Source organism: Serinus canaria, chromosome 7 (assembly GCF_022539315.1).
Source record: "Serinus canaria isolate serCan28SL12 chromosome 7, serCan2020, whole genome shotgun sequence".
In the NCBI taxonomy this organism is placed as follows: domain Eukaryota; kingdom Metazoa; phylum Chordata; class Aves; order Passeriformes; family Fringillidae; genus Serinus; species Serinus canaria.
In genome coordinates, this window is record NC_066321.1 from 17,753,598 (window position 1) to 17,775,850 (window position 22,253).

At 39.9% G+C, this 22,253-nt stretch overlaps 1 protein-coding gene across 4 annotated transcripts in view; it reads right to left on the reverse strand.

Moving 5' to 3' along the window:
• The window catches only part of COBLL1 (cordon-bleu WH2 repeat protein like 1), a 77,338-nt gene extending 63,524 nt beyond the window's left edge, over nucleotides 1-13,814 (reverse strand). The window contains exon 1 of one of the 4 annotated variants that reach the window (XM_050976709.1): nucleotides 13,722-13,814. In XM_050976709.1, the coding sequence (XP_050832666.1) occupies nucleotides 13,722-13,795 (74 nt within the window). In that variant the 5' untranslated portion in view covers nucleotides 13,796-13,814. Of the gene's footprint in view, nucleotides 1-2,847; nucleotides 3,101-8,000; nucleotides 8,271-13,604; nucleotides 13,679-13,721 lie in introns of those variants that run through there. The other 3 variants (XM_050976711.1, XM_018911479.3, XM_050976712.1) reach the window with 3 other exon arrangements.
• Between the last annotated feature and the right edge of the window lie 8,439 nt (nucleotides 13,815-22,253).

Below are 22,253 nucleotides of genomic sequence, written 5' to 3' on the forward strand. Positions count from 1 at the left end.
ACAGGGCACTACAGATCTACCACAGGCTGGAATAGATGGTCTTCAAAGGTCGCCTCCAAGCCAAATAACTCTATGATTTCCCTGAAGACAAAAAATAAACTGGTAGAAATCAAAAGCAGAAAAGTATTTTGGCATACCTTCTTCCTGAGGAGGGAAAGTATAAGTGCATGTAGTGCATAGAAGCATAAAAACTATTGAATTTAAAAACAAAGGCAACACCATTCTAGCTGGCATTAAGAAACAGTAGAACCATACAAACAGCGCAAAGAAGTCCTCTAAAAGAGAATATGAGAACAAAGCAAAAATGGCTTAGGCTATCAAACAAAACTTCAAAGAGGCTACAAATGGGTAAAAAATGGTAAAAAATGAATGCAAAAAAAAAAAAAAAAAGAAAAAAAGAAAAAAAAAAAAAAACCACCCCAAACAACCCAGCAAGGACACTGGCACAGGGAAAAAGCCACCTGGCCATTTCCAGATGCCATGACTAACTGGACACAGCTTGAACCAACAGGGTTTAACAGGCATGGGGGAAATATTTCACATTCTCCTCAGTAAAATCACCTTTGACTTAAATATAGCAAAGGGGTTTTCTACTTGCTCTAAGCAATCATAAAGAGGTAAAAATAACCCCATTCTGTTTGTCCTGTTGAATAGGAGATTAAAATAACTGGCAAGGCTTTAAGTCATGAGCTTGAGGTGGATTCACCAGGTCACAATTGGAAAAGGAGAACTGCCAGTCCTTGATAAGCACAGCAATTACCATTCTTTTATATACAGAACCACTCTAAGGGAGTACAGCTTCCTTAAACAGCAATAACAGCATATCCTTTGATTTATACAGCAGTCCTGCAGCAATACAACCAACATCCTGTTTTCATCTTAAAGTACAGCTGGGCACTTTGTCTACAGGCTTTATTTATCAGAGTCCCCATAATTGAGTGCTTTGTCATTATAAGAAACAGCACCCTTCAGCTTAGCAGTATTTTATCTTCCTGGCTCTTTCCTTATGAAAATTCTTACATGGTACCCACCTGACCTACAGAGCAAATAGAGCTTTACTGCAAACTTCAACACAATGTGACTAAAGTTTATAAATGTTAACTAAATACAGTAACACACTTCTCCCACCCAAAAAGTCATGTAAAAAATCCACCCAAGAAATTTCAGACAAAAAGGGTTTTCTTACTTCATGGATTTCAAAGGAAAGGACAAAAATATCTGAGCTGCCAGATCTCCTAAAGCCTGTAAAACACATAAATTCCTGATATCTGAAACCAACTCTGTAAATTCATCCTGGATTTAGAAATTTTCCCTGAATATGACAGCAAATCTCTGTAAAATGCCTAAAAGAATACACATCTAAAACATTTGACCAGACATAGCATAGATTATTTAATAATTCTGTATCCTGTGTTATCACAACAGTCGGAATCCTGACAGAAATGCAGTATTTTCCACATTCTTACCAATAGCAAAATAGCATCTCTTAGCCAAATAGCATTTTGAATTATTTACATGCTCATACTCTGTAACCATGCAGTAACTGATGAACATGCCATTCACATATTGTCACACTCTAGAAATAGAAAGACCAAGAGTACTTAACTCTACCACTTTATTTGTTCAAAAGTTTTAGAAGAAATTGTTGCTTATTGAATATATTAAATCATTAAAAACTTATAAAATGAGGACACTTCTGCTAGCTATAAGACATCCACATTTTTTACCCATTTATGCTCAAGCAAGTGAAGTGGTAGGCTGCATATCAGGACAATTGCAGTGAAAACAAAGAGGCAATTACTAGTACCAATATAGGGCAAACCTCTTATTTAGAAGCTGATGGCCCTGATTTAAGCGCAATAGAGATCCTTGGATTTGTCTGGCCAGAAAACAGCCTGTGTTAGGGGCAAAGAACAGGCAAAATTACTGCCAACACTGTGCAGCAGAAGACAAAATTACAAGAATGCAGATTAGAATACCACCTTGAGCAGAGTGTCTACTCCTGTCCTTAGTGGTAGGAGATAAGTCAGGGATGAGATGCAGATAGTTCATTTGCTAAAATCTCCAAAATTTGTCATTATTTCCCCACAATTAACTGCAGCATATCAGTGCTTCACTCGTTGTCATAAAACTGAATTTAACAATTGGAAAACCAGAGCAGTCAATTTGGATAAAAAGTTCATGAGCAACTCTCTATGCAGATCATAGAAGCAGAACAAGACGTACATAAGGGAGCACTAATTTGCACTCAGCTGCAAATCTGTGAACTTTTCCGAAGTTCACCCTCACCCAGCTGAGTAAAACTAAGTGTCAGTAACCTAAAACCCATCGACCTCCCCCAAGTACCACATTTTCTCTCTCCCAGTTAGTATGGGTTGAGTTTTGAATGCCTCCCAAAAGAGGAAATTCATGAAAAGAACTCTGGCTTCATATCAGAGAAGAGACTGAAATTGTGACTAATGGCCATCCCACTGTTCTTTTGACACACATAAAATGACAATGATGAGAATTTTAGAAATTCTTATTACACACATATAAAGTCACTAGCATAATGCTGTTAGCTTAAAGCAGAAAGGCTGTTTGGATGCAGAAATTCAAAGCTGACACTTCAAAAACATCACAAACTACAATATCCTAAGGTGAATACAAACAAAGAAACAAAAGCCTTGTTTGTTAAAACAGAAAAATGAACTACCCCAGACTTCCATGATTTGATTACCAGCAACTTATCACAGACTTCTAGTGACTGAAGAAGAGAACATGAAGTTGCAACAAACTGAATCTACCAGCTCAACAGCAGCAGCAAACCTACTCAGCTGAGAACAAGACATAAAAACTTCCTCCTACCTGGAGAGTCCACAAGGGAGGGAGAGAGGTATGCAACTTCTGTCAATTATTCAAAATCCAAACAAAGAAACAAAAAAATGGGGGGAGGAGGAAGAAATAATCTCCACATACAGCATCAGATCTTTGAATCGGCCTCTCTCATAGATCAAGTGACCAAGCCACTTCTTTCTTGCTAACACTTAAAAATTTAAGTAAAAATATTTGTTAATCAAAGTCACTGGTAAACGCAATGGTACACAGTAGTGGTACAGCTACGTCAGCTTGAGAAGGTGACTCACGTTTTCTGATGGACCTCATTCTATCACCAGAAGCCAAAAGGTTTTTAAATTGAGTCAAATGAGTGTTTACAATTCCAACCAATGCTATGCCGTGTTTAGCCATGCCCTTTTGTTGTTGATAAAGGATCACATGGTCTTTTACAGACAGATGGGAGATCTTTCGACCGTTTTGAGCATTTATTCACATGATACCACAAACTGACTCAAGGAAACTTGAGTGTATGACTGAGATGTGAAATATGATGTGACAGGATGTGGGAAAGGCCAATAAGTTTCCAGATATCATTAAGCTTTTAAAATTATTTTTAAATGAAAGTTAAAACATTATAAAGTACTTCTAAACTTGGAGCTTTTGTTTTCCAAGAGTCCTGAAGGACTCTTTGAATACTTAACCATTTTTCCTACTGAGAGTATGTTGCCAGCAAATTAATTGCACTCTTCTCAATGAACTAGGGTAGAATTCTGCAAGAGTGTTTCTACATTAAGTTGTTAAAGCTCTTCCAAGTGGCCCTGACAAACAATTTTACAAAATAAACAACTCACTGGACACGTCATTTCCTACTGTCCATGTCCACCATGAGCAGGAAGAGGCAGCATCAGCCTGTCAGAGAATACACAGATTTCATTCAGGAAATGTCAAGCTGTTCTTCTCTAGTGGAGACAGAATGCAGGACAGCTGCCTCTTGTGCAAGAGGGGCAGACTGCTGACCACCACTACAGAGATCCTTTCACAAGAGCACTCAGTCAGGCTACCAAGCCATTTCAAAGACTCCATCTATAGGAGCAGGATGGTATAGGATGAAATCTCAACATTTATGTTATGTGTCATTGTTTTCAAACAGTCTCAATTCTAACATAAAATCTTATTCTGGATTAAGTTCTGGCAAGCAGCCTTAAAAATAAAAAAAAATCCTGTAAATCTGTTAGTTGCTAGGCTTTACATATTATAACTACAAAATCCAGGAAAATTTTGGGGCAAGTAAAAGCAGGCAGAAAACCTAACAACAGGAACCCATAAGCAGTATCTTAAAGAACACCATCAGAAAAAAACCAAAACAAAACAAAACAACAAAAAAACCCAAATGAGAACCAATTTATTTGTTTGAATATTTCTAAAACTATCATAGTACCACATCCGTATTTTATTTCTAAAATAAATCATTGTATACTTTAAAGGCTTCATCCAACATTTACAATTCATTGCATTTCTCTCCTCCTTTATTAACTTAAGATTTATGGATAAAGATGCGTTACAGCAGTGTATTTTGGGAGGAAGACTGGAAAGTTTGTAAGAACATTTGGGCAGCAGAAATATAAGACCAGTCAAAGAAAGATGCTTAGAAATCAGACAGAGATTCCAACAGTTCAGACAGTGATGTCAGATCCTTATTACTTTTCCAAAATAAGCCTCTTCAGACTCTCTCTTACAGTCCTCACTACTGACAACCAGCTCTGAAGAAGTGCTTATAAAATGCTTTGGTTTTCCTCATCTTCTACATTTTCACCTTGCTTTTCTACAAAAGTGAACAAGCATTGCCTGGTGTATTGAGAGTATCTCAACAATACCTAGGACAGGATGGGGGAATTTTGTGCCCTGCACTGCCAAAGAGCCATCAAAACAAATCACAAAAATTATCTAGATTCCAAAATCTTCTGATTCCTGCACATAACACTTGGCAGAAAACCAGATCCATCTCCCTACTCCAAAAAAAAGCCCCAGTCAACCACCAGAAAACAAGAGAGAAGCGTGAAGAAGCTGAAGGAGTAATGACATCTGACCAATTTCCACCAGTGCATTTCCACAACAAATTCCTGATAATCTATCATGGAGATGTCAAATTATATATATATATATATATATATATATATATATATATATATATATAAAATTCTGAGAAAGGACAGCATGTAGTACATGAATAAAACTACTTATACTGGCCCAACAAAGTCATAGGCAAACTCTGACTTGCTTGAATAAAGAGAAAAAAAAAAAAATCCTGTTTTCATGTCTGTAGCTATCAGTGCCAGCCTTGAGACCTCAACTTCAAGTCCTGCAATGTCCAAGGCATTACTAAACCACAGATAAGAGAGCAGATGAGATTAGCAACTGCAAAGATAGTCAATAACTCCACTTTAAAATGCCACATAAAAGGGCCTGGGAAACTCTTCTCCCTTCAACAGTGTAGTGAAAAATATCCTCAATGCCTATATAAGTACAAGGGAATAAGGATGCATTGAGCTAGGAAAACACAATTTTTAAACACAAAAGACTATTTATAAAAAGAAGAATTTCTAGTTTCAGAGCGAAGGTGGGGAAGAGGAATTAGATACAGACAGAATGGGATAGAGGGGAAACAAAACAAAACACAAAGACAAAAAAAAAGATTAAAAAAAAAAAACACATAGGAAAGACCAAGCTGCAAGGCCAGGCTTTTTCTAAATGTGAAGACTTAAAAGAATGTAAAAAGCCAGAATGCTAAAAGATCCTCTCAACTTGCTGGGTTCTTACCCCTTCAGGCAAAAACAAAGTACATCTTTCTTTAGTAGTAGCTGTAGACTTTAAAACTTATTTAAGATTAAGCAAAAAAGAACTTCCTCCAAGCAGTGAGTACTTTAAAAAGTGAATGAGGTAAATACGGCTCAAGAAGGGTGCCAAGGATGGAATTAGTGAGGCTGATTTGTAATGTGGTTGGAAGGAGAGAATCAAAATTGCAGGCATGGGGAAGTAAGAGACCATGAATCAGAGACCAGCAGAGGATACAGAAAAGCTTAGGTCTGGAGACTTCAGAGGGCAAATGGAAAAAGCAATAACTCTTCAGAAATGAAAGTTGGGAACCTGGGAACAACTTTCAACATATAATGATACCTGATTTATGAGGCATTAAATATTCTGAATTTTTCTCTTTTTTTTAATTTAAAATTTTAAAAATCAAAGCCTGAATTGCTGGCATGGGTTGAATTTCTGATTTTACACAAATGCCTTAAAATTATCAGAAATTCCACCTACTACACCATTGTCATCAACTAACACATACCTTGTTTGTCTTACTAACTACAGAAATAAAAAACTCATCCATCCATGCAAATAATTTCCAAGCTCTCAAAGCCAGCATGGTTACATTTTGAATTCTGCATAACATTATTTCTTAATGAGAAGGACAGAGTGTTGAAGTCTGTAGCTACTAATAAGGAAAGAAGTACTTCATCTTTGCCTCAAAGAGTTACACCCAGCAGACAAGTTGTAAACATTTTTTCAACTTTGTTACTAACAGATATTTTGGCTCCTCTTCTTTTTTAGATCAGAGACACAGCATTATTCCTCCCACATAAAAAGAGCTTTCAACGTTACTGTCACAAGAATAGTTGAACAATAGCCAGCTCAGTAGATTATCCTACACCTGCAATATTGTGCCCACTTACTCTGTCAGTCAAGTCTGACAGTACAGAAGGACTGAGCTTGGTTTTACAAAAGTCAAGAGCAATACAATGATATTTAAACAAATGGCAAGCTAGTGAAAGACAAAAAAAATCACAAACCAAACTTGACATACCATATTCCTCCCTAATACCCTTCAAATTACTTTGACACCTACATATAAAAAGCTTCTGGGCAAAAGTAACACTACTCTACTGATGGTCCCATTTCCTTGTACCTTCTTATTTAACTCACTTAACTCAGCAAAGATCCCAGCACATCACAGGGGGACACAGGCTGACAAAAAACCCAAACAAAACAAGCAAACAGTCAAACTGAATGAGACAAAAAAATGTAATCTGTTCTATGAAAAAAAAAAAAAAAAAAGGAAGAAGCAGCTCCTCCAGACAGCTTTGTCAATTGTAAGTCTGTATTCAGGGCGGAGCTGAAAACGCTTCTGCTCTTCCCACTGCACAAGGTTTAAAAGTTACCTGTCAAACCCCAGGTATAGAAAAGCTTTGGAAGTAAATCTATCTGAAGGCCTGACATAAAAGCAAAGTAAAACACCAAAAGGGAAAACTAATCAACAGAAAACCAAGGCCCATGAAACCAAAAAATAACATTGTTTAATCAGTACATCAATAACTCAGGAATATTAGATTGATTTTAAAGAAAAATAAACATATTTCTAATGCTCTGCTTTTGAGACAGGATGCTGTTTTCCTTGTTGGAGATTTTTTGTCTCTTTCTGTTGAAGGAAAATTCAACCTCACAACAATTTTGTTTAACATAGAGCAACAGTTTGCATTGTTGGGGAAGGAGAGGTTTGCCTATTATCAAAAAATAATATAAGATAAATAATATAATAAATAAGATTCCAAACCAAGCTCTGTTTCCAGAAGAGAAATGAAAATCAAATAAGCAGGCAGAAAGTATTTTTAAAACACAGCTAAGAAAGCTTCGAATCTGTACTATTTCTTCAATGAGAACTTTTGTAAAGCTAAAGCTTGCAGCAAAACCAATGCTTTCTCACAGAAGAGAGCTTAAGCCCAGCTAAAAATATTCACATGCTCTATTTTCTTTAACTGAAAATAGTAATCCTAACAACCATAGACATGCAGCAGAGTTGACATTAATACAAGTTCCCAAGGGAGATATTTCATGGATAAATTAGGGACTCATCCTTTAACCACCTACGACACTCTGATCATTTACCACAACCAAACAAATGCACATGCCCCTTCTAAACTAGGTAACCTTCTAGCAAATAAAAACAAATCCAGGAACTCTGAATTCTGTAAGAATTCCCATGGTATTCCAGTTCTTAAACCATGAAAAAATGTAGTTATATCCATCAGTCTACCACGTGAAGATTTTAAGTCAGAACATATCTACTGGAACTCCAGTTAGTGTTTAAATTTACTTCATAAAGAGCTGCATTTTTAATTGTGGGATCTTACCTCAGGAGAGAATTCAGGTGAAGCATCAGGTTTTTAATTGGTTGTTACAGCTCAGAACAGCACGGGTGGTTTTCCCCTTGAGCCCTCCATTGTTGCAAGCTGCACAGTCAGTTCCCTCTTCATTGTGCTAATGCTGGGCACAGCCACAGAACTCTACAGGAATCTAGGAGCCAACATCTCAAACCTCTTGTCATCCTCTAATGCCCTGACGTCAGCTCCTTTAGAGCTGCACTCAGTGATACTCGCAGTGAAGAGCAACTTCCTCAAACTGCAGACAGCTCTGTGAACTTAGAGCAGCAGGGCAGCTTCTGGGCAAGTGAGAGCCAGGTGAGAAGAAAAGAAAGTGCACAATCAGGTCTGGTTTAACTTGCAAGAAGCTACAAAAGAGAACACCTGGCATTCCTTGTACCCACTACATTAACACAGCAACTCGTTATATTGACTTGTTAATTTCCAGAAAAAAAGAATAAATATTTAGTTGAGCATGCTAACCTTGTTACAGCTCAAAGGGCTGGCTGGATAATCTGGCATCTGCTGTTCCCCAGCACACATAAATCTACAACAGTGGCAGCCCAGAACAGCAGTCAGGCTAGAAAATCCAGCATACTCAGAAATTTTTTTCCAAGCTACAGTCAAGAGAGTCAGAACTGGTCCTGCGCTTTACGAAGGGAGACCTCTTTAGGTGTTGCCAGATTACAGGAGAAACAACTTGTTTGTGACTTTAAAATATTCCTACTCTATTATTTTGTCTGTCAGATGACAGAAGTCCTGAAAGTAAAGACTTTCAGTTTCCTCTGGAATCTAAGGTTTTCGTCCCCTACAATGAACTCTTTTCTTCTTCCACTCAACACAGATGGGCCTAGTCAAAACAAATAGTGATCTTCAGGTTTAGGAAAACACTGTGGTCCCATTTAAAGTAGATTAAAAAAAATCCAGCAACCGCAGAAACAAAAGAACCTACCATAAGGTAACACCAAAACCCACCTTCCAGTCTCAAGAACTTTTTCCCCTCAAATGCTTTTGATAGCTCACTATCTCTCATTTTTCTTTTTCACAGGATACCAACACACTTGGACAAAGCTTGGAAATAACTCTGCTAATCTCTATTTGTGTACTACCCTCCTACACATTTTTTCTCCCTAGTATCCGCATTCCACCCCCTAATGTTTTCTTGATCTCATTCCCACAGCAACACACTCCAGCAGGGAACATTACCAGTAACTCTTCCATATGCACCCAGCTATGACTTCAGACTTGACAAAGTTTGAGTAAACAGCTTTTAAATGCAACATTCAGTTAATGGCATCAGTGTCATTCCACTATTTGAGGTTGCCTTGCTAAAGGCAGAGACATAAAGAACAACAACATAATCACCTCAAGAAGTGTTACAGTACATTTGGAACTCAGCTGGCAAACTGGCCCTGGAATGATTAGCATCCAAGTGGCTCCTGACAGGCATCCACCCACAAAGGAGCTAACTCCCTGCTTCAAACACCCAGCAAGTTCTATGGCCCCAAATTCTCAAAATTCTTTCCATTTTGTTATTGCTCATTTACTTGTTCTTCATCAGGGTCATGGGGGTGAGAAGAACATGCCAAGTATTATCTTGAAGTCCCAGGTCTAAGAAATGAAGCAGATCAAAAATTGACCCATTTGATAGACCCACATCTAAGACAGACCCCCTTAGTAGCATGAGTACAAAAGGTCTTGTACTTGATGATAAACACATGTATACAATACACAGAGCAATGGAAACAGACAGTTCATTGCAAGAGAAAAATGTAGTTCCACCCTTACGTAAATTTCACCAAACTGAGCAAATTCAGACAGGTACCCAAGTACCCACGCCCACTCTGGGGCTGTGGCTCAGGCACAGAATACTTGGTTTGAAGCTATTGCTACACTTGCTGTCCCTTCCCACACTCCACAACGGGAAGGACTTTATACCTGACCAAACCTGTGGCTATGTTGTGAGCTGACTCAAACGAACACTTGAAAGAGAAAGAGAAGGAAGAGAGCTCAAACCAGTATTCCAAACTCAACACCAGACATTTGCCAAACCTGTGCCACAGCTGATGTCTCCGTAATGTGATTGAAATGATTTGATAAAAACTCAGTTACATGCAAGAGAAAAGGTAAAGTTCTTGGGTTTTCTGAAAACATCTCTTACTACCTGAGACAGCCCTGGAAATCATGTGAAAAAGACATTTCTCCTGTTCTCCTCATATTTTTCGACTGCATCCACTACACCAAGCAACAGTGAATGGGAACCTGAAGCCACACAAGAGAAGCTTCTGGCACAAAGATAATCAAAGCTGTTTGGCCCTGCCCCTTTCCCCACACAATCTGCTCTATCTTCAGTCCTGGAGAGCAGCTCCATCTCCTCCTAAGCATGTTTTTGTTAGACACACAATGACAATGATAAAAACAAAAGGGAGTTTGTTTGCTTGGGTAAAGCAGGTCAGAAGCTGTTATTTGGTATGTAAGCATACAGCTTTAAATATGATTTACGGGAACAAATGAAATAACACAAAATTCTTAGAAACATTACAATTGAATTAAAAGTGGATCTCAACAGGAAGGCTAGTATTTCAAAGGATATCAATATTACATTTACCAAAATTCACATTTGCTCCAATATTCTAATAGCATATTAAGCCATAATACAGTTCTTCATGGTAAAATCCTGTGTCAACTAGTGACTTGTAATGAAAAAAAAGTATTTACTCCAGGTTATGGCACTGCTGTCCAGCAACAGTAGGAAAATTGTGTTCAGAAGGCAGGATACCAACTACAGCCACTCCTTTTATTTATTTTTAAGTATTAAATCACACATTTTCCTATAATTTCATAAAGCAAATTAAGCTTTGTGAGGAACAGGAGCAACTTTGTCAGCTGGCCTGGCGGGAGCTCTATGCTGTGAGTGCTGCTCAGGCTAAGACAGATGAGCAATAAAACTCCCTAACTGTCCAGCCAAGTTTCTCCTGCCAGGAGAAGAAACTGTGTGTCATGGCCAGCCAGTTACTGGTCACACCTCCTATTCATCATATTCCAAAATACTCCAGCCAGTTGCTGGGCACAGTCTCTATTCACTATATTATAAACAAAAAAAAAAAAAATCCAGCAGAGGCCATTTTTTAAAAAATCTTTTCTTATTTACCCTGAATGTACAGAGAAAATAACATGGGCGTGTTTCTCAACAAACTCACACAAATATTTTCATCCACATCAAGTTTTAATAAACAATTTTTCAATAGGAAAGCATAATCCTGCATGCAAAAAAGAGATACGACAGGATCCCTTCTCAAAGCTTGTCCCCATAGATCTGATAACAAAATTCTGTATTAAAGAGCCACCAGTGATCAAGTTATATAGGAGTTCCAAGCTTTAACTAACATCAGTGCTTGAAAATTTACAAACCACTGCCTTCTTAGCAGTTAGCATAAACAAACTTTCTCAGCTGTTTAGAGTTACCAGCAATTACTCCACAGAACTTCAAACAGCGATTTAAGAACACATTGGCTGGTAAAGTTTTCAGCTGCAGATTAACAACATTTTAAACCTGGCTAAACAAGTAAAGAAGAGATGTAATGCAGTATATTACATCATTTGGTAATACATTTAAAGAAAAATGCTATTTCAACTGAAATTCTTCCCAGATTGCATACATTTTCCTATCATCACAGAGAAGGAACAGTAACTGCATACTGTTCAAAAATATATCTGTGGACTATTTTCAGTAAAACTGGGAGTTGTCTTCTTTTCTGGTATATTCACATGTTTTTCCTCAAATCCAGCATTTCATGAGCAAATGAGACCATCTTCCAGAAGTAGTTAAGATTGTCAATAAAGAACTTTTGTAGCAAGAAAGGCATGGCAATTTGATTTTCTAAGTACTAAATTATACGTGAACAGCAAATAAAAGGCCTGAAAATCTCTTTGCAGGGCAATGAGCAGTACTGTTAGCTACATGTATCTCAAAACTGAGAGGTGGATGCTGGCAGATGCTTGAAGTCACATAAAAGGAACTTACACGTCAAGCAGCACCCAAAATTCACTATACCAAACAGCTTTATAGCAGGCAACAGCCCTAGAGGAACTGTCAGAACAGCCAAAGTTTTAATTGTGTCTTTTTGCTTGTTTTTAGGTTCCTACTCACAAGTGAAACTGAAGACTTTCAAGACATACTGTTTCTGCCACTCCCTAACCTGGAAAAGAAACCTAATATCCTACACTCAGTCCTTCCAACTCTGCTTAAGTACTTATTGTTTTCAAAATGCAGTAATTACCTATACTATAATTATACCTTCTACTCTGATTAACAATATAAAGTCAATTTCTCAACAGCTACATATAAATGTGGAATGGTGACAAGGCCTTAAGTGAATAAACACCCTTTATGAGTCTTCCATATTCACTACAGCGATGACTTCAAACTGATTCGATTACTGCTGCAAATGCTACAGTAAACTGCCATCATAGGCACCTGTTTATCCTGTAGCCACCTGGTCAGCAATCCCAGCAATCCATTTTTACAAATAGCATGGAAGCTACACAAAAGTGTTCATGTTAAAAAATACACCCACCATGTATTTTGTCCATTCTATTTACGGATAGCTTCAGCAGTCTTACCAGTGCTCTTTTTCACTCCAGCTCCTAGTGAAGCCACTGAGTAAACTAATCTTCTTCAAACGTACCTGACTAGTTAAGGAAAAATCCTCCTCCTCCCGATCTATAAGTGGGATAGTTTTACTTAGGATTTAAAAAATATTTTCTTTAACGTTAGATTTTCTACTACAAGCAAAATAAAAACGGAGGGGCCTAACACGTAAAAAGAAACAAACCAGCCCTTTTACTACTCCAAACAGATGCTGCTTGTTTGTTTTCTTTTCCCAGCGTCGGCAGTTCCCAGAGCATCGAGGAGGGCGCAGCCCTCCCAAACCGCTGCCACTCTCACCCCGAGCTTCATGAAAGTCGACTCCGCAACCTGAGGATGCTCCGATCGGCAAGTGCTGACCTGCAGTGATTTGCCGGAGGTGCCGATGCCGGCAGTGCCGAGCACCAGGCAGGTCCCGCGCTGGCCGCGCTGCAGCCCGGCAGGGGCACCGGGACGGCAACGCCGGCGGGCAGGTTGCGGCTCGTTCCTGCTGGAATCGCCCGCGGCGCGGGGCTGGCGCTGCAGCCGCTGCTCGGCCGGGCACGGCCAGGGCGGGCGGCGGCGGCCCGACGGGCAGGTCCCGCAGCCCCTGCCGGCAGCACCGGTGCCGTCGAGGCAGCCGTTTAACGGTCGCGCCGCTCCATCTGCCCGCGGTCCCGCCCGGGGCTTCCGCCTCCCCCCGCCGCAGGAGCCCCGGGCAGGGGCACGGGGAGCACGCCCGCCCCCGGCGCTGGGGAGCCGCCTCTCGCCGCTGGCTGCGTCCCAAGCAAAGCACCTCACAGGCGGACGCTCAGCCCCGGCCTCCCCGACCCGAGCTGCCCCCACGCTCTCACCTCACCTCACCTCACCCAGCTCCGCGCACGGCCCGGTACGGCCCCGCTCCCGCCGGCTGTCCCTTCGGAGCCGGGGGCGGCCGCGCTCCCGCCCGCGCCGTGAGCTGTGCTTACCCGGAGGGTGGCGGGGCGGCCGCCGGCCGAGCGCGGCCGTCCATACCGGCGGCCAAGGGAGCGCAGGGCGGGCGCAAGCCGGGGACCCGCCCGCACAGCCACGGCTCCCCGCCTCACCTGCTCGGGGCGGGCTGAGGAAGGCGGCCCCGCTCCGCAGCCCCGGGCACCGCCTCGCCCCCGAGCCCGGGCATTTCCCGCTGTTTACGGCGCGGACAGTGGGCGCCTGCCTGGGGCGGCGGCCGCGGTCACGGCCTGCGCCAGGCTCCTACAGATCGCGGAAACACACCTTGGCCGTAGGAGTAAAAAAACACAGAAGCAAGGGGAAAAAAAAAAAAAAAAAAAGAGGCAAAACCGAACTTCGCGGCGACATACTTGAAATGCGGAACCTTCTCCGCTCCGGCAAGCACGGAGACAGAGATTCCCTGTTCCCGTCCCAGCGCCTCCCTCCCTCCCTCCCGCCCCCACACACCCGCCTGTCCCCACACACCCGGCTGTCCCTCCAGCTGCGGCCGGAGTGGGGACTCCGCTCGGCCTCGGCCGCTGGCTGTCAGCGGCCAGCGGGGGCAGGGCCGCTCCTCTCGGCTGGAATTTTCCTCTCCCCGAGCGAAACGTCCCGGCGGGCTCAGCCCTTTCCCATTCCAGCCGCCAGGGCGCGAGGCGAAATCCCCACAGGTGGGGAGAGCCCGGGGCCGGGATGCGGGCGGACCCCGCGGTGGGGAATCAAACCGCTCTGCCCGGCTATCGGGGCTGGGCCACCGTGCGGCCGCTGCCGAGGGCGCCCGGGACTCGGCTGAGCCCTGCCGTGTCACGGGTGACGAGCTCCCGCGGCCAAGAGTGGTTTCAGGCTGATCTGAAGTTTGCTCGCTGAGCATCACGGCACCTCAGCTTTTCTATGCAGTAATAACTGAGCAGATCGGGCCCTAACGCGCTGCATACCTGTGTCTGCACAGAGCGCCGTCCCTGCTGTGCTGCGGGACCAGGTGGCGTTAGCCAGTACATGCAACTCTTTATACAGGTAATATTTTGCCCAGTGTTTAACAAAAGTTGAAAACTAGCCAGCGTCAAAGCATTCATACCTTTCTTTTTTTCTCCGTAGGAAAAAAATTAGAAAGTTGCATTCAAGTATAAAGTCCTTTGTCTGACTAGTTCTAAAATTATATATCTGGAAAAATTAATATAATTGACCATTTGATGTTAATATTCTTCATAGCTTGTGTAATACTGTATACAGCATGGTAGAGATACTGTAATAACATTTTGCTTCTCATTCATATGTCCTTCTCATCTACTGTGTGCTTCTTCAATAAAGACTTTTTTCTGCTTTTTCACTGGAAGCTAACCCTGAAGCCACCAGTTTTGACAGACCTTAGAGGTTATTCACACCCTGAATAACCACATGCCATTATCAGGCACACCCATTAATCTGTGTATGTTTCTTAAACCAAAAAATTAATCACTGGTGAGTCAGATGCATTTTCCGTGGTCCAGTTTTCAGAGAGGCAGTGTTCAATGAATTGATCCATTAAGACTCTCAGGAACAACTTCGCTGATGGCCTTATGTAAGTTTTGGACCCTTTTCTCTTTTGACGGTCCACTTTCTATTCCCACACTCCTCAAATTCTTTGACTACTTCCTAGGTTAGGATGAAGGTTGATAAATTCTTTTATATGTTGACTGTTCCTGCAATCAGGGCACAGCAACTTTCTGCATTCAGTTTGTAGCATTAGTTTAGGTACAAAAGAATTCTCTGCTTCCAACCAGCTACTTCTTGGGCAAAACCATTATGTGACAGCACCTTCTAAACTAAAGAAACTCCCATGCTGCAAAGGTGTGAGATGATTTAACAGTATAATGATGTTTCAGCTGAAGACCCTGTAGCTGATTGTGTATTCCTCAGAATAATTATACGCGTTGATGTCATGTCACCACCAATAAATAAGGAGGTGTTGTACCACTCCCTTTACAATCTCATTTGGAAACCAATATATGCTATAGTCTAATTCTTTTGGCAAGTATTAATGCCACAAAGATTGCAATCTATTGAATAGCTCACATGTGCTCATAACAGAAACTCCACAAAGCCAGGCAGAAAAGTGACATTAGGGAAATAACATTAAAAAAAATTATTAGTGGTGACAATTTCCAATAGAGCCTGGGGGATTATCTAAAAAAGCAGTTCACTGAATAATGCCAATCTCACTTTAAGAGGGGAGAGGTTATGATAATAGTCTTACACTACTGCATGTCTGACTCTTATCTCAGTTGTTAACTAAACACATCTGAAATTCTGATCACTAGAAACATTGTAGGCTCTAAACTTGAGTGCCTGCAGGCCGTGTTTTGCAGTGGCAGCTTTACAACAACTAGACTTAAAATAGCTGAGTTTTCAGGTAGTGGAGATACCATTTCTCTTTGGGGTCTCAGCTTTTTATAGACAGATTCTGCCCTATGGCACTTTGTTTATAACAGATTCTCTCCTATGGCAGTTTGTTTCTTTATCAATAGAAAATCAGTTCTGTTTTTGAGTTTCAAAAGATGTTGACAGAATCAAATGCTGTTTTTAAATTTTTTCTATTTTTATAAAGTTTCCAGCTTAGTCCTGAGCTCAAGACATTGTTCATACAAATCAATCATAACTCTCATACACAATAAACAGAAGGCTGCATCAGAGAATACCAAGTTAACACACTATTCATTGTCTCTTCTACTGAATAGCCAAAGGAAAAAAAAACCACAACAAAACCTTTCAAGTTCCCTAGATTTTTCAAGCTGATCCATGAAGATATCATTGTAACAATTAATGAAGTGGTAGGTCATTAATTACACCATTGCAGTAATGTCATCTTTTGTCCATGGTTTGAGGTAAAACAATCATTTATCTGGAGGCATTAATCCATGTGGCAAGCTGCCACCGGCCGCTATTGTGTGTTTAGTATAAATGTTTGCAGATTAATACCCAGTTCTGATTGCTGTTAGCATAACCTTCAAATTTTGTAGGTAGTGAGAACTGCTAATTGCAACTGATATTTGAAGGAGAAATTCTGTCTTAGGTAGAGATATGAAGCTCCAGGTATATTACTAACTATGGGATTTTTATACAAGTTAAATTACTAAAAACCAAGCCCTGTCTGTTCTATAAAAGCAGCCATATCCCATGGCATTTTTCATAACAGTCAGAAGTTGTCCCAGATGGCTTCAGTACTTCTGGTTTCTCTCCCCTGTTCAAGAGGTTGCCAGTAATGTGAATACAAATATTTTTGAATGAAAGATGCTGTAGAAATGTAGTGGGGACAGTATGATTTTCAAAGAGGTAATGCCCATTATTGCATAAGGTGAAAGCTTTTTGAAGTGTTAAATTGACCACAGGAGCCTTACAGTATTTTTTGGTATTGTGAAGGTATGCTTACAACGTCTTTTTAAATTTCCTAATACATAACAGGTTATAGTGACATTTTGTGATTTGAGGATGTAACCTGAACGCACTCCTAATGTGGTTTTGTACGTTGAAAACCATACTGTGTATACAGCATAGTTGTTTTGAATATTCTTGTGCAAAGTAGGTGTCAAATAGGCTTTTAAAATTACTTTTCTGATGCATAATTAAATACATAAAAAAGCTGAGATTTTTATCATGTATAGGAGACATGATAAAAATCAGGATTTTACCCTTATACTATAAAAAATAAACCAAGGACATATTATATGATTCTTCATTTTGTTTAAATGAGAACTAAACCCATATGTCATTCTTTTTCCACGGAGTAGTCAATCAGCCTACATTGCATCCAGCTGAACAGCTGCTGTTTCTGTGTTTGCATTCCAGAACGCGGGTTAGGTTTTGGGAGCGTGCACACACACGCACATAGCTGCTGAAAGCATTGCTCAGGCACGGGGACAGGTTTGGGAAGCTGTGCATTTAAGCTGTGCACTTAGCTGAGGAGCACTGTCCCTCGTACACAGCACTGCTGAGGACACACCTCAAGTCCTGTGCTCTGTTCTGAACTCAGAGAAACCCACTGAGGTGCTGGGGCGTATCCAGCTTTGGCCTGATAGAAAAAGTAGAAATAAGGCTACAAAAAACCACCCCATATACTTTCAGATTCAGGACTAATTTCTGCTTTTTGTATAAGGTTTTCCCAGTAGCCAGTACTACACATAATACTGCCCCAATAATTTTTGCTCCTTATATGTATATTACAGGCATTAACTTTCTTAAGGATACATTGTTCCTTTAGGTCATATTTAAGACCTGCATAATGATACTGTGATGTACTATCATTACTACCACTGTGTTTTCACTCTGATAGTATTTCTATTTTGCCTTTGGATTATGAAAGTAAATGTTTTACTACTTACAAGTCATAATTTCTAATTTATTTTGTTGCTGAGCAATATTTTGGGGGATGCATTAAATAACAATTAGTGAGGTATTCATTTGGATTAACATTGGAATTGAGTAATATTAGAAAGCTTCAGACAATGCTGAATAATGAGTGATATAAGGTGTAGAATCACATATGCTATGAAGTATCCTTGCAAAGTTAATTATCTTTTAAAACACTTTTGTCTAATTCTTTCAAATCATGTTAGCCACAGTACTTGCAATGAAAGATGAGACTTAATTTAAATGTCAATCTTAGCTGGAGTTTAGAAGAAACTACAAATTCATTACATTGCTCTCACGCACTAAATTTCCATATTTTGAATGCACATAGGGTGCAAAATCCTTAACACTAAAGTCTGCAAAGCCTAAACAGTAAAAAATATTCCTGAAGAAAATAACCTCTGGAAAGAAATATCTGTTCAATTTATTAGTAATTCATTAGCTTATGGCTTGTTGTATCATATAACAGTACAAGAAACAAAATCTCTTTTTTATATCAGAAAAATACACTTAGATACAAAGGGAATTGGGGATTTCTTCTACAAAGATAGAGAAAATGTAGGAATAGGTAAGCTATCCAAAATCTGTATTGCTATGGTTGTACTGTGTCATGAAAACTAGATATATTAGCCAAGGAGAAGCCTTATGCTGCACAAATTTGTATCTCTTGCTACTTAGCCAGCTTGCTCAGAACTAACCTGGGTAGCTTTAAAGCTCTCATGCTTTCTGGACAACCCCTGAGGTGCTAGGCACATAGAGGGGAATCGAATGCCATATATTAAGATGCTTTGGAAGCATGGAGGGGGAGTTAAATGCTTCACTTGGATGATATGAACGGTGTACTTTGATTAGACAACTGAATTAATGGGGAGGAGGGAGGGAAGAGACACTCCTCCTCTGGAATGCTACCAAGGAAGTGAAGTTGCTCTGTGTGCAGTGTGCTTATTCAGGTGTGCTTTAGGGACCTACAGCTGGAACAGGCCCCAAAATCGAGCTCCAAAGGGACACATCACATCTATCTTAAACACAAGATAGTATTGAGATTCAGCACAGACAAATCAAAGATCATTTTCCTCACATATGTGCACACAGTGAATTCTAAGGACCTGGAAGAATATATTTGTTGGGAAAAAGCTCATCCCACCTTCACATGCTGGCAGCTTCAAGAATACAACATTGCACCAAGTTACATTTAAGTCACATTGTAGGCACATTTTCTGCTTCACAGACCCACAAATTATTAGTAGTCTAAGCTGTGAGAAAGCTGTTGGTTTTTTTTTTCCCCCCAATAAACATTTGAATAGAAGTCATGAATATTAGGTTTCAAAGTACCTGACAGAGTTCACCAACCTTTTTTAAACACACTGGACAAGAGTTCAAGGCTGTGTATTACAACTGAATGTGGCTTTAAGTCTAGTATGAGATTCATCACAGGGAGATGAAACATTAGTTACAGAAATTCTTTGAGGTTTTAATCTGAAAATTATTACTGCTCTGAGTTTGAGAGCTTGCATAAATAATTTCAAAGCCCAGCTTTGACTGCTTCTTTTCTACAGTTTGCCATAGTCTCCTTGTAGAGCACCTATGTGTAGCCAACACAGCTTGTGCAGGCATGCCAAAGACAATTTTACATTAGCTTATGCGTGAAGCTCAGCTCAAGCTAACAGCTCAGTTTCAGAGCCAGGTTTCTGGAGAATGTAGAAGTGAAATAATTTCTCTCCTTGGCTATGCTTAACAGCAGTACACAGGATAGAATAGCTCAAGGTATATTCTCTGGTAAGAATCCACCAGTATATATAAATATATTTATATATCACTATATCTGCCCTGTAAACAAAAAATGGTAATTAAGCAGAAAAGCAGTCTTTCATATAGCAATATGCCCTTGGCAACACAGACTGAGAAAGCTATCTTGCCTTTGTGAGATGGTGTATAAAAACATAACTTGTATCCATACCTATTTGCTATTGATGCACCAAAATGCAGTGTATTTATTCAGCATCATTAAATGCTTCTAATTTAAGCAGTTACGTTTTAGCTAAGTTTAATTTTATTTAAGAAATGTTTGAAGCATTGTCTAGCATAGTTTTCTCATTTGTTTTTAACGGAGGGATTGTGCCATCGGGTGCACTCTTCCTGGCACTAGAGATGCTGTTCTTTCCATTTTCCTTCATTCCAAATTGCTGTGCTAAAATCACTGCTTACTATCCACTAAGTAAGGCATAGTTTGGAAAGTCTAATTTGTATCTTGCCACAATCAGGATGGAAAAAAAGCCTGAACAATCTAGTTCGGATTTGTTCTGTTTACTATGGCATAAAAATGAATATAATGCTACTTAGAATTCTCACATGCTAATTATTATGTTTACAGGCAGCAATTTAAATTGCTTTTTACTGTACATTGACATCTGTCAATTCACTCCAGTTATTGTGTACTAATCAGAAATGAAACTTGCATGAAATTGTCCAAATATTTTCATTAAAGGTAAATATAAATATAATATAAATATATTAGATAAATATATCATATATATAAAACTAAAGCTGGGATAGGCCCCATATGGAACCTGCAAAAGAAATGCCCTTAGCTCACCCAATCTGACCCGGGCATTAGGCCAAATTTTGACGACTGTGCAATGTTTTATTCATAGCAGTATGACTGCACAATTAAAACAACTGAAGATTCAACCTTTAAGTAGCTCATTAAAGGTATTTTTAAGCTTTTCCTTTGAAAGAAAAACCCAACTAAATACAGCAAAAATATTTTGAATGCATCAGTCAGTCCCACTCCATGACCAATGTGTAGCTCCAGTGTCATGCATTCATGCCAGGAGATGTGAAATTGCCATTATCATTCTAACTCGAGCTGTACGCCACTGAGCTGCTATAACCATACTACAGCTACTTCTGACTTTGTGGAATGGGGCCAATGTTTTTCTCAGAAATAAAGGTCAGAAAATGAAAAGAGCACTCATTTTATCTCCTCTGTCTCTTCCTGAAGAAGACTGTGAAAGTTACCAGTGAAGAAATTCATCAAGAGTTCTAAAATACAAGCACCATCTCTTGCTCTGGAAGTTCCTGAACCACAGAGTACTCGATGATAGGAATATTTGTGGGAGTATATATGTTTTCCCTTCCTTTTCTAGTGTTCCCTCAACACCCATTTTTGGACATTGCCTGAGAAAAGATACCAGGTTAGAGAAGACATTCAGTCTGACACTGAGGCCATTCTCACGTTTTGTGGCTCTTTAGATAATTTGGAAGTCGGACTTTAAAACAGCAGGATCTCATTTTTTAATAAAGTTAAAGTACGCTGTTTCTTTGAACCTACTGTAATTATTATTTCAAGATTTTGCCTTCGGTCTTATTTTTTACATTGTAATGCACCACACCTTTCAAGCACTTAAGCATTCAAAGAGCTGGTGAAGGCAGTTCATGGTGTTAGAAGGTAAATTCAAGCTCTGCTGAATGACTTACTTGGGTATTGACTTTAGATGCTGTGTAAAGTGGCGATGCTGAATGGCCTCATTAACAACTCTGAGGCCCGTGTGGCTGAGAGATGGCACCAAGACAAGGAGACGTTTTATCTCTCTCTAGCAGGGTATGAAATGCTTATTGACTGGGCTGAACCTTAAAAGTCAGGCCATTATAGGCAAATACAAGTTCATGGGCTTCATTCCAGACTAAGATTCACAAAGATAAACATGTATATGCTAATTAACGCATCAGAGTGTATTTAGGCCAAACAGTTAAAGAGAAAATACTGCAACAGAATTGAGCTGCCCAGATCTAGAATAAGGAGAAGGGGAAAGGAAGGGTAAATAAAGAGTCACCCTAAATAGTTTGTAATTTTTTTTTTTTATTTTACCACTTATGAAACTGCATTCGAGAAATAAGCAATCGTAGACTGATCAAAATTATATAAATTTGAGCTGAGTCACACAACCACGTTTAAAGTGAACTCTTGTCTCCTGGGTTTACAGACAGAACCCTGCTCCATAACCCGTTTTAAGTAATTCAAGATGCACTTTAGAAAATCCTTGGCCCAAGGGCAGAAAAATTTGGAAACATTTAAAGTGAATGAAACAGAAGGGAATATAAAGCTGAACAGTGGCTCAGAAGCTAGATTTCTGTGAGGTTGGAAGGAAATAGTTTTAAAACATAGACTGTGCCTATCAAGGTTAAAAGAAAACATGACTTTTCAGCATAAAATATGAAGACTGAGATAAGAGAGAGAATCAACAGGTTAAAATGTCCGGCAAGGA